Here is a 14,334-nt window from a genome sequence, read left to right as displayed (position 1 = left end):
CACCACTGCGTTCTAATTTATTTTACCAGCCCTATATAATTGGACTTAAGGACGTTTATGAAAAGATGGCAGTGTGCTGAGAAAAGTAGTAAACTGCTGCTTCACGGAATGAAACTTTTCTGGATGGAGGTTCTTCAGGCCTCACAGAAAAGAGAAAGGTAGATAATCGCAGGTGGCAAGGCTCAAAGCCTCCTCCTTAGTGTCTTTGCCAATGGAAATACTGCTACTCTTCAGCTCTCAGAGGTTCTTCTTTTTTCTTTATCATCTTTTCCTCTTCCGTCTCCTACTGTGTGGTGTATCCTAATCTGTATTTCACATACATTTCGTCTAAGAGTTAATGTTTAAGAAATATCTGTCTTTTGAGAATATTTCTATTTTATTGTATTGACACAGGTTTGGACTAAGAAATAAAATTAAACGTGGTAAAGAAAATTAATAAATAGAAATTAAATTTGTCATCTTAATGCTTCTCCTGACAAAGGAAACGTTTTACACTAAATCGTTAAGAAGTCGTTAGTACCCACGTTTTACAGGTTCCAGGTTTTGTGTTCATCTGAGAGCCCAGCCCAGGCCTGGGTGAGAGGACCCCGCTCCACCACAGCTCCCGTTTCCTCCTGAGCCCAAGCAGATGATGCCTTCTTTTATAGCCTCCGTCCTCCTTCCCAGAAAACTCTCAGATACGTAGCTTATATTTTCTAGTGCACTTGGCATTCCTTCGCTGGTTCCTCAGAGGCAGTATAGTGGATACTTAACAGTCATTGCAGTCAGTGAGCTGTGGGTCTGACTCCTGCTTTGCTGCCCGAGCTGTCTGATCTTGGATTTCTCAGCTCTTCTTCTAGAATTAAGCTTCAGTTTCTTCAGCTGTAAAAATGAAAATGGTACCATCTACCTCCCAGAATTGTTAGGATTAAATGAGAATGTGAACCTACTCAGCATGAGCTTGGCGCACAGTAGGTGCTTTGATACCCATTTTTCAAATTTCTGATGTCCTAATGTATATCTTGTATCTTATTATTCATCCCTTAAGAAATTAAGGTTTTGGATCAAAAGTATTATTGGTAATTGCCAGATTTTTTTTTCAGCTGATTGGTAAAGACGAAGCAAAAAAGAATGCAGTTGATTTGAGGGAGGGTGATAAGGAGATGAGCTGGGCCTTGAAGTAAGCCATGCTCCACGTAGGTGGAGGGGGGGAACAAAACCTCCAGGGAAGGAAAATGGCATTAACAAAGGCAGGGAGACAGGAAAATACAGTATGTTTTTGTGGAACCCAGTCAGCTAGAGTGGAGAGAAGAACAGAAAGGCAAATTGCAGAGCCTCTTAAATGCAATGCCAGAAAACGTTTGACTTTGCCTTTTGGGCTGAAGAAAATCATTGAAGATTTTTGAACAGGAGAATAACATGATAAAAAGTGTTTTAAGAAAACTACCCTAAAAACTAAACCAAAACAGCTCTGCTACACCTGGTGTGTAAAGTGCAGCATCCCATTTGTATCTCCATGCGTCTGGAAGATGTTCTAAGGCAGGCTAGAGCCAGTGAAGGGTACAGAATTTATAAAACAGAACCCCTGTTAACACCAGGAAGTTAACCGTTTTCCACAAATCTAATGTAGCACTCTTTTGGTTGTAAGTGACAATAACTCTCCTTAACTTCAAGTAAAGAAATATATTAGCTTATGTCCCTGGAAGCCCAAGGGCTAGACCCAGGGGTTCATACAATGTCATTGAGACTCAATATGTCTATGATAAATTTCCTTTGTGTTGATTTCATGCTTAAACAGGCTTCCTCAAAGAGGAGAACCCCAGGCTCACATGATCCTCAGGCTTACCACCTCAATTGGGGGTAGCCCATTTTTTCTCTCTCCATAGTACTCTTCTTAGTCCTGCATGGGTTATGAACCCTCCCTGTTTCCAGGGAGATGAGGTACAATGATGGGAAATTCTGAGCCTGGGTCTATCGTGTGGGACAGAATGACAGCTTTGCCAGTTTTGGGGCAGAGTGGGAGCCAACGCAAAAGATGCTGGGCAGGCAAAGAAAAAAAAAGTAGCACCCCATGTGAATCATGCAAAGATGAGACTGGCTAGAAGATAGAAGGATAGACCGTCCTAGAGGAAGTTGATAAGAGAAAGTTGATAAGAGAAAGAGGAAGAGCTGCCGCCCGTAGAGGTAAAGATAAGAGTCAAAAACTCAGTGGTTTAACTCTCCATGATTCTAACGTCTTCATTCTGTTTCAGCTTTCCATTAATTTTATTTTTCCTTTATTAAAAATTCTACCTTGATGGTAGTACTTTTGGAGCCAATTATTCCTCACAGCCTCTGGATGAGAGTTGGCCAAGGTAAGCGAGCCACAATTTAAACAGTATGGGCATGTATTACTATTGGATGATTTCACTCCATTTTATCCATCATGAATGTTGTTTTACAAATTTCTAATACAAAGCATAGAGGGTTTTTTTTTTTCCTCTTATAAAACATCAGTCTTTCCATGTATAGGCTTATATGAAAGTCTGAGATGAAAAGTTATTTAAATAAATCTAGATCTTCAAAGTTGAAACCAAATAGAAACATATTTGGAATATATTTGCCAACAGAATATTCTGGTTTGATATTTTTGTGTTTGAGACGTGGAAAAATAAAAAGATTTTTCTCAGGGTATATTAGCTACTGAAAGGAACAAAAGACTCCACTAGAACAGTTATTTGTGCAGTGGATTTGATTTAAGGGTCTCTTTGAATATTTTTTTACCCAGTATAGACAAAGACAGAATATAAAATTAGTTAATCAGACTGCTGCACCACTGAGTGGTATCATTTTCAGATCACTAAGTCAGATTTAAGGAGCTATGGTGGCACAGTGGTTAAACGCTTGGCTGCTCACTGAAAGGTCGGCAGTTTGAACCCACCAGCTGCTCGTTGGGAGAAAGATGTGGCAACCCCAAACAGATACTCTCCTCATTTGTGCTTTCCAAAGCACCAGCATTAATCAAACTAATATTTTCATAAACTGGGTAATGGTCAAATTCCTCTTTGTGGCCATCTATATGGGAATGTAAATTTTTGCATCCAGGATTGATTTTGCCTAGGCGCTCCCTACTCACATCACGCCGAGAGTGTGTGATGAGGGGTAATTGCCTGGAGTGAGGCCCCACATCCCCTGGAGAGGAGTCAGTCGTAGATTTGAACTCTTTAAAAGGCTTTCAAAGGTCCTTGTTCGCCTTTTTTTAAAAAAAAAAAAAAAAAAAAAAACTCCTCATACACTAAACAAAAGGAGCCCTGGTGGTCCAGTGGTTAAACACTTGGCTGCTAACCAAAAGACCCACCAGGGGCTCCACAAGAGAAAAGACCTGGTAGTCTGCTCCTGTAAAGACTACAGCGTGGGAAACCCTATAGGGCAGTTCTACTCTGTCATACAGCGTTGCTATGAGTCGGAATCCACAGCACACAGCAACAACAAAATGCTCATCAAGCTCATCCTAGACTCATGGATTTGCAGTAGTTTTTATCATGGAAATCAGAGATGGTAGGAACTGGGAGATCATTCAGCCTGACCTTTTAACAGCGATGAGCAAAACGAGCGAGGCCTGGAGCATTTTTCAGTGACTTTCCTCAAGTTGTACAGCTGAGTGAATGAGTAGAAGAGCCAATTCTCAAACCCAGGTCTGGTGATGCTCTCCTTTGCTCCCTGTAGATTGAATTCTTTTTCTTTCATGTTGTGCTGGTTTTTAAAGGCAGCAGCCTCCTTGGAAAGAAGAAAAGCATCCTGGGTTCAGGCTAACATCTGCACTTAACAGGTATGTGGGCTGTTTCCTGGTTCAAGTAGATACTAAAGGAGAAGGGCAGTCAATTTGATTGACCTAATGTTCTTTACATACTATCATCTGATAGTGAGAGTATGTTTATGTCAGTTGTGTTTATATGAAATGTTAAAAAAAAAAAATCCCTTAGCATTTACTTAATGTTTAAGGGGGCAGTATAGGGTTGGTTCTGGGTTATAACAGTGTAAGAACGTGAGATCTGGAGTAGAACTACCAAGGTTTGCCTCTTACTCTGTGACCTTGAGCAAGTTATTTAACTTCTGTATGCCTCAGTTTACTTCTCTGAAAAATGGAGATAATAGTACCTATATCATGGGATGGTTATGAGGATTATTAAATAAGGTAATACATGGGAAATGTATGTGTTCAATTGTTAGCTATTATTATGATCACTTGGGACCTGACTCTAGTGTTACGTGTTTTACCTGGGTCCTTTTTTTCAATCCTAACACCTTACAAAGATGGGTATTATATTCTGTTCTGAGAGGTTAAGTGACTTGCCCAAGGCCACTTACCTAACGTAAAAAACTGTCATTTAAAAAAAAAAAAGACTTTTTATAGTAGAAAATTTCAAACATAAAATCGAGAGAAGAGTTATAATGAGGCCTCTTGTGTCCATCCCTCAGCTCAGTCCTTATCAACATCCCACTGCCCACCCCCACCCTAAAACTGATTGGATGTAGTATTTCACCTATGTAAATATTTCAATAATATAAGGCTGATAAGAACCTTAAAAACAAAAAAAAACTACCATGTTATACTTAACAAAATTTACAATAATTCCTTAATATTATCTAATACCCAGTCTATAATTAGGTTTTCCCAGTTGTCTCTCTCTGTTTGATTGCTAGACCCTTGAGTCTTTTTGAAGCAGTAAAGGAGAAGGAATCTAAACCGGGTCTCTCCCACCCCAGAGCCCGTAATCTTTCTGTTACACCCCAGGGGTCTGAACTGCTACTTCTGTCTGTCTGAACACAACACAGCCATGATGGAGTCAAGCTTCATGGCTTAGTGTCACACGAGGCTGGCACCTGGAATGGATCACAAAGAGGCATTTTAGGCCGATTTGAACTTATCAAGTAGCTCACAAGTGCTGTTTGTGGCAGAAAGTTTGACCCTTGACTAAGTAAATAATCATTCCTTGGAGTCACCGTTATGTATAAATTGGAGCTGTCTGGAAGAATTTCAGAAATTCGCTATTATAAAAAAACCCAAACCCACAAATTGATTCCGACTCATAGTGACCCTATAGGACAGAGTAGAACTGCCCCATAGGGTTTCCAAGGAGCAGCTGGTGGATTTGAACTGCCAGCCTTTTTGTTAGCAGCCAAACGCTTAACCACTGTGCCATCAGGGACCCTATTATAATATAGGAAGTTATAATAACTTCCCAACTAGCCTCCTATTCTCAGTCTTATATCCCTCCAGTCCAAGCAGTTCCCAAACTTTTTGTCTTAGGACCCCTTTACACTCTTAAAAACCATTGAGGTCCTCAAAGACCTTTTGTTTATGTGAGTATATCTATCATTATTTATCCATAGATATTAGAAATTAAATGGAGAGAATTAAAAAATACTAATACATTTAAAAATAATAATAAACCTATTACATGTTAACATCAGTAATTTTTTTTAAGACACAGTGTTATTAAAAAAATTTTTTACTGAGAAGAGTAGCACTGTATATTTTACAAATTTCTCTAAGGCAGCTGGATTCTCTGCTTATGTATTCAGTTTGTAGTGACAGCACACATTTTACAGCTGCTAGAAAACTCCACTGTACACTCATGAGAGAATGAGAGTAAAAGGACAAGTAACATCTTAGTATTATGTTGAAAATGCTTTTGACCTTGCATTCCCTCTGAAATGGTTTGAGAACCATTGTATAGGTGATCCTTCACATAAGAACAGTTTTTCTCAGATGAAGAAAGTCTAGTACAGCTGCAGAAAATGATACTGGTCACAGTGATCTTCTGAGTGGCAAGAAAGAATAGGAAGGTCTTAGAGGGCAGCCATGACTCTGAGGCCTGCCTTGTCCAAGTAGATCATTATGCCATTAGCCACAAAGCATAAGGCCATATGAGTACAAATTAAAGGCTGTTGGGGGTAGGTGATCCTCAAAGGCCGTTATTCATGTAAGGGACTTCAGGTAGGTCTAAACCCCTCATTTTGTGGATGATTGTAAATTGGTTTTTCTTGCCTTCTCTTCTGTTGCTAATATTCAGCAAAGAATATGTCATTTTCACTAAGGAAATATGGATATTCAGCCAGCCTCTCTCCTCCCCTCCTTAGGACCAATTCTGATTCTGCTCTTCACACAAGTGCTCTGAGCACCAAGCCCCAGGACCCCTATGGAGGAGGGAGCCAATCAGCCTGGCCTGCCCCATTCGTGGGTAAGACACATAGGCCCACTGCTAACAGTGTCTGTGCTATCTCAAACTGTCCGACAGGAACTGGGGGAGAGGAAGGCTTGAATGGTATATGCATTTCCCTGATTTGGTAGTCTTCAGAGAAAAAGTTCATGGCAGGGGAAATGTTTGGTATTCATGATGAAATTAGAATGGAGCTCATGGTGTTGGGTACTCCGTCCTGCTTCTTCCACTGTAAAGTCTACCTTGTAGGCATCGCTGGCCCTCAAGCTTCCTCTCCTCCCCACCACATGTTCCTTTTGTAGGCCCTCATCGTCTTTTACACGGACTCTTATAATAGCTTCCTACTGGGTCTCCTTATTTCCAGTCTTACATCCCTCCAACCCAATTATATGTTGGGTTCTCTGAGGGTCCCCTTTTCCTAACCAGGATCTGATCAAATAGAAATAAAAAGTGACAGATGGGACTAGATACTACCTTTATTAGTGACAAGACCAAGTTAAAGGAAGTGACTTCTCTCTGTGGGGCTGTGGGCTGATTATGACTGAACCCCAGAATGAGGCAGACTCCTCCAGTGGTCAGCAGCACTGGCCCAGGGTGGGCCTTCCCCATGGAAGGATACTCAGCTAAGGTTGGAGGGCAGTGAAGAGCAGAGGAGAAGGTGTAGCCTCTGAGGGTAGGCACGGGCCTGAGCAGAAGAGGGAGCTGAACTAGAGTTGAGCATCGCCTGCTCTGTTGTTCTTCCCCCTTTCACTGATCGCTTGGAGCAGAGTGAGTAAAAGGGTTGAGAGAGGCCAGGAGTAACCAGATGACTAAAAAAAAAAAAGACTAGCAGTGGGGAAATTGCATATTCACGCCATTCTGCTTCTCGAGTGAACCCACACCTGACCATATTACTCTCCTGCTTACAACCCTCAGCGTTGCCCCCTCTCCTCAAGGAGAAAGTCCAAATCCTTCAGTTTGGAATGACATGGAGCTCCAGTGTTTGGCCCTGCCCACCCCTCTCTCTGCTTTCTCCACTCACCAGCCTCACTCTCCAAGTCAGCCACGTGATCCACTTTGGGTTGTACTAATGTTTCATCCCGTTCCCATCTCTTCCTCTCCTAACTCTCTCCAGGCCTACCTGAGCCGCATCACCTCAATCTGTAAGCCTCAGTTTGTGTCACTATTTCTGTGGAGCCATCCTTGACCTTCATCCGTCTGCCAGACCAAACTACCCATGTCCTTCTTCTAGCCCCAAGCTCCCGCCTGCAGACGGCTATCTTAGCACCTGTGCCACTTGGCTGCCCTTTTACATGGACATGCTTCTCTCCTTCTGTTTGGCTGTAGGTTTCTTGCAGAGAGCATCTTAACAGTCTCATTATCTCCAGCATCTAACATAGTGTCTGGCACAGAGGAGCCCTCCGTGATGGAGAAGTGTAGTGAAATTAAACATTGGCTCATGTGTACACAGCACTTGCTAAAACATACTGTAGGTGCTGACATCTAACTGTACCTGAAATGAGGCCAACTCATTCAAGACAAATCCCAAGACTGCCTTTCAGAGTTATAATCTGGAAGAAACAGTGGTCTTGAATTATCCATTTCATATGCAGACTGACCCTTGTCCACAAACTTTTAGGGCTATGTGTTTGGTCTTGAAATAGGGTAATAAATAAATCTTGGGCTGAGATAATACCAGCTCTTTGGTTTTCTTTATTTTTAGACTATTTAAAGCTTAAATAGTCTGTGTTCCAAGGAGAATGTTCATGGTTTTATTTCCTTGCTTAGAGTAGGGATTTAGTAATAATCATTGACTATATTTGTTCCCTTGGTGCAATTCAGAGATGACTACATTTCCTAAACGATCGCTTGCTTGTAAAATATGAGCTTTCACAATTGTTCAGGGACGTCTAGCCGTGTTTCCACACATGGGAATATGACAGTGTAGTTGGCTTGGTTATGTTGGAATTTGATGTTGACCAACTGTTCACTGCTTAGAGAAGAGCACTGAGATATATGGGAAGATGGAATCGTTTAGCTTTAGGATAGGTAGATAAGGGAATAATAACCAAAGCCTAAGAAAAGCAGAGACTGTAATCAGTGGGGGCGCCCATGAGTACAGCAAAATCTTAGTCTCCCTGGACTGGAAGGAAACCAGATTGATAGATTTGACCCCAGAGCCCCAAATGAAGAGCTGCATTTCTGCCTCTGCCTTTCCTTCCTTTGCATTGCCTTCTGTGTAAAGTTTAGATGTTTCTAGAAAGGGTCAACAGCGTAGAGAAAACAAAGGAATCATAGGTAATTTAAGTAAGGAGTTTTTGAGGCTTGGATGCAAAGAGAAAAGAAAGTGATTAACTGAATTGGAAGCATGATTCAGAGTCCACTAGATGGCAACTAACGACAGCATGCTAAGAGTGAGTGGACTCGGAGGAAAGAGGTGAGAAATGTCAGAAGGTATAAGTGAGGATGAATAAGAAAGGCTGAAGAATGTAAGTGTTGACCAGGTACACTGAGCAGTAAGAAAAAGTAGCTAGAACAGGACTCCTGGGCGAGAATCGGGGTGGTCTCTCCTCTGTAAATCAGCAGTTAAAAATTGTTGGGCCACGATATCTGACAACAATGGAAGGTGGGATGACCTCCAGCTTGAATGGGTGAGCTGTGGGCCTGGCTTCTGCACAGGGGCCTCGCAAGTATAGCAGAACTCAGAAACGCATCCAAATATGGACGTGTTTACAGGGGAAAGCCAGTTGTGTTTAAAATATTATTCAAGTCTCCAAGGATGGGAATTATTTCTGGAGAATTTGTTGGTGGGAGCTATTTTAAATAGTTTCATGTATTTTCCTCCTGTACCTCATTAAAGTTTTTCATTTTCTTTCCTTTTGGATTTTAAAAATATCTAACCAGCTTTACAAAAAGTGGTTTCTTATTATAGGACCAACCAAATAAAGTAAAGATTAAAAAAGTGATGGGAAAATGTAATTGAAGCCCAGAATTAGGCTCTGTAGTAGAAACAGTAATAACTGTTCTTTCCCTGGGAATCTTTCCTGAGCATAGTGATGTAGCGTCGATTAATGTCCCTGCTATTTTTTCCCCCCTTTGGTTGTAAGCAGATGCTTGTGGAGCATTTGTTCATAGCTTAACTACACGAGCAATGAACTATGATACATTCATGGGTAGAGCTTTGTATCCCAAGAAAAAAATGCCATTAGTCTGGTACATGTTTTGTAATTTTCATAATGGTTATTGGGTTGCATGACAATTAGGTATAAATGGTAAGCAGTTGCTGTAAATGACAGAAATAAACTTTTATACAACAAGCAAGATTTTTACCACGTTTTAATTATCCAGAATCTAGAAAGAGTAATGTTGATCATTTCCTTGGAAGCATGTACAGTTTAATTATCGTTTCACACACATGCATATGGGCACCCAGAGCTATAGATGCTGAGTGTTGCTATCTATGGAGACCACAGTCCTCAGCTCCTCCTCTGGGAACAGAACATGCCTTTGACCTCAGTGACCTTTTAACAGGCAGTACTCATTCACTTACACAGTTAAGGAGGATAACTGCAAATAACCCTGAAAGCAGTAAGCCTGTTAAATGACACTTGATTGCACTGATAGGAGGGAGAGAGCGGTGGGGGCACAACCCTTCATGTCTAAAGGGGAGCAAAAGGAGTGTCACCCAAATGGCAGAAGGGCCCAGAATGAGGAGGCTGAAAATCAGAGGCTTCTTCTAGGACACACTCTGGTTAAGCGCTCTACCACTTGCCTTCCCCTCTACTCAGCAAATCAAGATGGTGCTAGGAGTTATTTTGGATCCATCAGGCCTGGGAGCACACAGAGGGAGCATGGCCTCAGTTATGCTTATTAGGACAGGTCAGCCCCGGTGGTTCAGTGGCTCTGAGGTTTCTTGGAATACAGATGCAGGGACTGATCTCTGGTGGGGTTTGTTTACAGATAACCAGTCATAACTCATTCCTTTTTTATTTTTAGCCCTTTATTTATAATTATATCCTATAATATTTTTTATCCAGTAGTGAAAATCCAGCCTTGGATATTTTGGTGATATGTTACCTCAGTGCTGACATACCAGTTATTGCCACCAGCATCCTCATGGTCACCCAGACTCCAAACCTGGGAGTTGTATTTAATTACTCATGTCCCCTCACTCCTCACATTCATTGTCCTGTCCGTTCATCCCTGGAGGGTGCCTCCGATCTGCCCCTTCTTTTCCACCCAGTGTTGATACCGTACTTCTTCCCTTCTCACCTACACTGATGTACTGGTTTTTCACCAGGTCTGGTTTTCTCCTTTCACTCTATCTCACTCTCTGCTGCAAGAATGGTCTCTCTAAAGCTTAGCTCTAATCATGTTACTTCTCTAGCCAAAACCTTCCATTCTTCTACATCATGCCAAATTACAGGCAGAATCCTCCAGCCCAGCCTTATCTCCCCTTCCTCCCTCACCCACCTGGGGCAATGTTCCCTGCCCCTGGTGCACACACCTTCCTCCTCCTTCTCCTCCCATCTTTGCACCAGGGCATCTCCTTCACCCTCCCTTCCAAGTGTCTAAGTCCCTCCAGGAGGTTAGGGGCAAGTTGGTTAGGGGCATGGGCTCTGAAGGCATGCAGGCTAGAGTTGTACTCCCGGAGCTTACTAGCAACATGATGTTGGGGATGAAAATAACTCCTGCTTCAGAGTTAAACTGTGAGGATTAAATGAGATCATCTGTGTAAAGCACAGTGGTTGGCACTAGTAAAATCAAACAGTAATGCTGGCTATCTTATTATCATCATCTTCATTGTTATCCTTCAGTGCCTAACTCAGATGCCATCTCTTCCGTGAAGCCTTCCTTCTGTTCCAATTGGATAGAGAAGGTTGCAGTAATGGTTAGCATATGGGGTGTCTGCTAGTTACTCAGGCAGCTTCACCTGGCAGCCGTCAGCTGAGTCCCTGTGTTTTAGGAACAGGTCAGCCTTACAGGCCTGAAAACTGACCTTACTCATTAAAGCGAGAGTGACTAGTGCCTTGATAATGAAAAAATACTTCAATATGCTATACCAGACTGCTGTATAAAACTTAGTTTTTTATTTATCATAAGGATAACCACTCTTTTGTGATCAAAATGGTCCAATTCCCTGCCCTTTCCCAGTACGAAAGTCCTGGGGAAGCCACAGCATGAGTCAGAAGCTTATCTCATCTCCCTCTGGTAGTGCTCTATGGAGAGCCTCGCCTCGCCTCTCTGCACCTCATTTCCTAATGTTTTCCTGTTAGCATGGCCTTTATTTAGATGGATTAAGTCGCTGATCAATTCCCCGGGTGGTGCAAATGATTTGCACCCAGCTACTACTACTGTTAATATTAAAAAAAAAAAAATTAAAAAAAAATTTTTTTAATACTAACAGAAGTTGGATTAAGCTAAACCTAGTCCAAGTCTCTTAATGAGTGGGCCAAGAACTATTTGCTGTAGAATTTCCTGAGGTAATTATTTAAAGTGTAGGTTGCTGGACCCATTGTCACACCTTCTGAATCAAAATCTTTGAGGGTTAGGCCCAAGAATCTGCATTTTACAAGCTTTGCCCAAGTGGCCTTTATGTGCACTAAAATAAAGTTTGAGAACCGCTAACTTAAATTCTGTTTACATGGAGCTGAGGGAAATTCTGTATTCATGAGTGTGCTTAATTTGTCTTAGTGTTCCTGGGAACTCCCAGTATTGCCCTGCCCCTAGGCACCAGTAAAATTTTATATGTTCTGCCTGCGTTAGGGAGTTTGGTTCCATGTTCTACCTTCTTACTTACACTGTATCACCCAGCTGTACTTAGCACTTAGTGCAGAAACTTAATAAATAGATGTCGAATGGATGATTATTAGACACTCAGTTTAAGTTTTACAGACTAATCAGGTCAATCTATAAATTAAGCTTATCCAGAAACTTATCTAACTTTAAGTAAGCTATGTTTAGAGATTTAGAACTTAAAAATTTGTCCTGATTCTATACTAAAAAGTCATTTGGTGTATTTTCTCCAAGGGGAATGATAATATATTACATTCTTGGTACAATTCTTTGGCTTTAGCTTAGAGCCATAGACAATACTATACTTTGTCATCTGTAGTATATTTTATGGATTAAAATACTTTATTCAGTCAGAACTTATTCCAAGTCACATTTTTTAAACTTTGTGAATAGCTGTCACATCTACCCTTTAAATTGATTTAGACTTCAGATATATTTTCTTCTTAAAATAGCTTGACTGTTTCCTGTATAGAAAACAGCATATAGCATGGAACCTCCACTTTGTTCCCATAGACACTCATGGTAAGTCTGAAGCAGTATTGTAGGTTTTTTGAGTTATCTGCCCTTCCTCCTATGCTGAAACATTTGGGAAAAGAGTTTGAATCTGTACTTCTTTACTTTATGATTGGAATAGAGATTCCCCGGCATTGTAAAAATCATTCTTCCCTCAGGACATAGGCACTAAGAAAATTTCAGACTGAGACAGTTTTAAAGGACTCTAAGTAGCCATATCTATTTTAATTAATATGAATACTAATGCACCTTGAGTGAACATCAATGCACCAAAATTGGTTTAGAATGTTCAAAATTCTGTTTCAGATCAGAAAGAGTTACTAATTCATGAATAAATAAAATCAAAGCACCACATAAAAGCGTTTCTTTTCTTCCCCGCTAGGTTTCTGTGATGGCGAGAATGACGGACATGGGGAAGGTATGATTGGTTTTATCTGCCTGTGTTCCAGCGGGATACCAAGCTTTCAACTTAACCTTTCTTTCAACATCTTAAACTAAGACTTATGTTTTCAGGACGTCTCAAAATGCTGACAACTGCCAACTGGCTTACTTTTCTGAGGTATTCTGTGAAATTAAGGCCAGCCATGATCAAAGCCACAAGAAATAAAATCTGTAATTAGTTTACAAAGGCTCGTTGTTATCCATGTCCCCCACAGTCCCACAGCAAAAATTGTAATCACATGAAAATATTAATGAACTGAGTCTCTTAAACAATTAGTTTTTCAAACATCCTTCCTCCTTAGCTCTAATGTCTGTCTCTGCCCATCTAGAAAGTCTTCGAATCAAAAACTCACAGATGTTAGAAATAAACAATGCAAGGAAAATCCAAATTGATTGTAAAATGAAGTTGCAAATCTTACAAAAGATGCTGAGTTTCATAAAGCCAGTTAAAGTAACATTGGAGATTAGCTGAAGTGACACTCAAAGCCATTGACAAATGAGGATCTGACACAGTTCATTTATTCATTCAGTACCAGGCACTATGTTCTTTTTCCTAAATTTTTATAATCTGAAATACAATTTTTCATAATCTGAAAATAAATGGACAACTAAATTAGGTTCATATGTTACATATAAGGACTCATGGGGAATATAATACATGAGAAGCATCCTGCATTAGAGACATAATTCTCTATCATTGTCCTACCTATTCCTTTTCTGGGCAAGCCATTTTAGGCCATGAATGAAACTGTAAAAAGTTAAAATATCAATAAACATCTAATCCAGTAGAACAGAAATAAAAGAAATGGTTTCAAGGTTGTTTGCATTCCCCCAATAAGTTCTTTGAAGAATTCCCAACAACTCTTGGATTTGAAAAGAGACTGAAAACAATTAATGTCTCCAGAAAACAATCACCTTTAAGGCATTGGAGTCTGCCCCAACTGTATTCATGTAACCAATCTCATATGAGAAGTAGCCTTGAGTTGGGAAGCCTCCTCACTCACCCCTTGAAACTCTTCCTAGCATCCAACCATACCTTTCAGGGCAATTTTTTTATTTTTGAGTCTCCCATTGTATTAATTTACCAAGGCTCTCAAAGACTCTTACTTCTCTCCTCCAAATTGTTGAGAGCCTTTCTTAGGGCCAGTGGTTGACTGTTGTAAGCACTCCTCTTTCCTGGTTGCCGTCAAGTCACCTCCAACTCATGGCGACTCCATGTGTATCAGCATAGAACCATAAGGTTGTCAATGGCTGACTTTTCAGAGGCGTATCCCCAGACCTTTCTTCTGCGGCACTTCTAGGTGGACTCAGACCTCCATCCTTTTGGTTAGCAGTGGAGCATTAACCTTTTGCACCACCCAGGGACTCCCCAGCAATGAGTAAAACAAGCTTCATGGAGCTTAAATTCTTGAAGCAATTTATA

General features: G+C 40.8%; 1 protein-coding gene across 5 annotated transcripts in view; it reads left to right on the top strand.

Annotated features, from left to right (window-relative positions):
• CRTC3 (CREB regulated transcription coactivator 3) overlaps positions 1-14,334 on the top strand; it is a 103,378-nt gene that overhangs the window by 62,617 nt on the left and 26,427 nt on the right. For all 5 annotated transcript variants that reach the window (XM_064267166.1, XM_064267165.1, XM_064267167.1 and 2 more), the window contains exons 4-7: positions 2,272-2,333; positions 3,725-3,787; positions 6,103-6,203; positions 12,853-12,888. In XM_064267166.1, coding sequence (XP_064123236.1) covers positions 2,272-2,333; positions 3,725-3,787; positions 6,103-6,203; positions 12,853-12,888 — 262 coding nt within the window. The remainder of the gene's footprint in view (positions 1-2,271; positions 2,334-3,724; positions 3,788-6,102; positions 6,204-12,852; positions 12,889-14,334) is intronic.

The sequence above is a fragment of the Loxodonta africana genome, chromosome 13 (genome assembly GCF_030014295.1).
Source record: "Loxodonta africana isolate mLoxAfr1 chromosome 13, mLoxAfr1.hap2, whole genome shotgun sequence".
Taxonomy (NCBI): Eukaryota; Metazoa; Chordata; class Mammalia; order Proboscidea; family Elephantidae; genus Loxodonta; species Loxodonta africana.
This window is presented reverse-complemented; position numbering and strand designations above follow the sequence as displayed.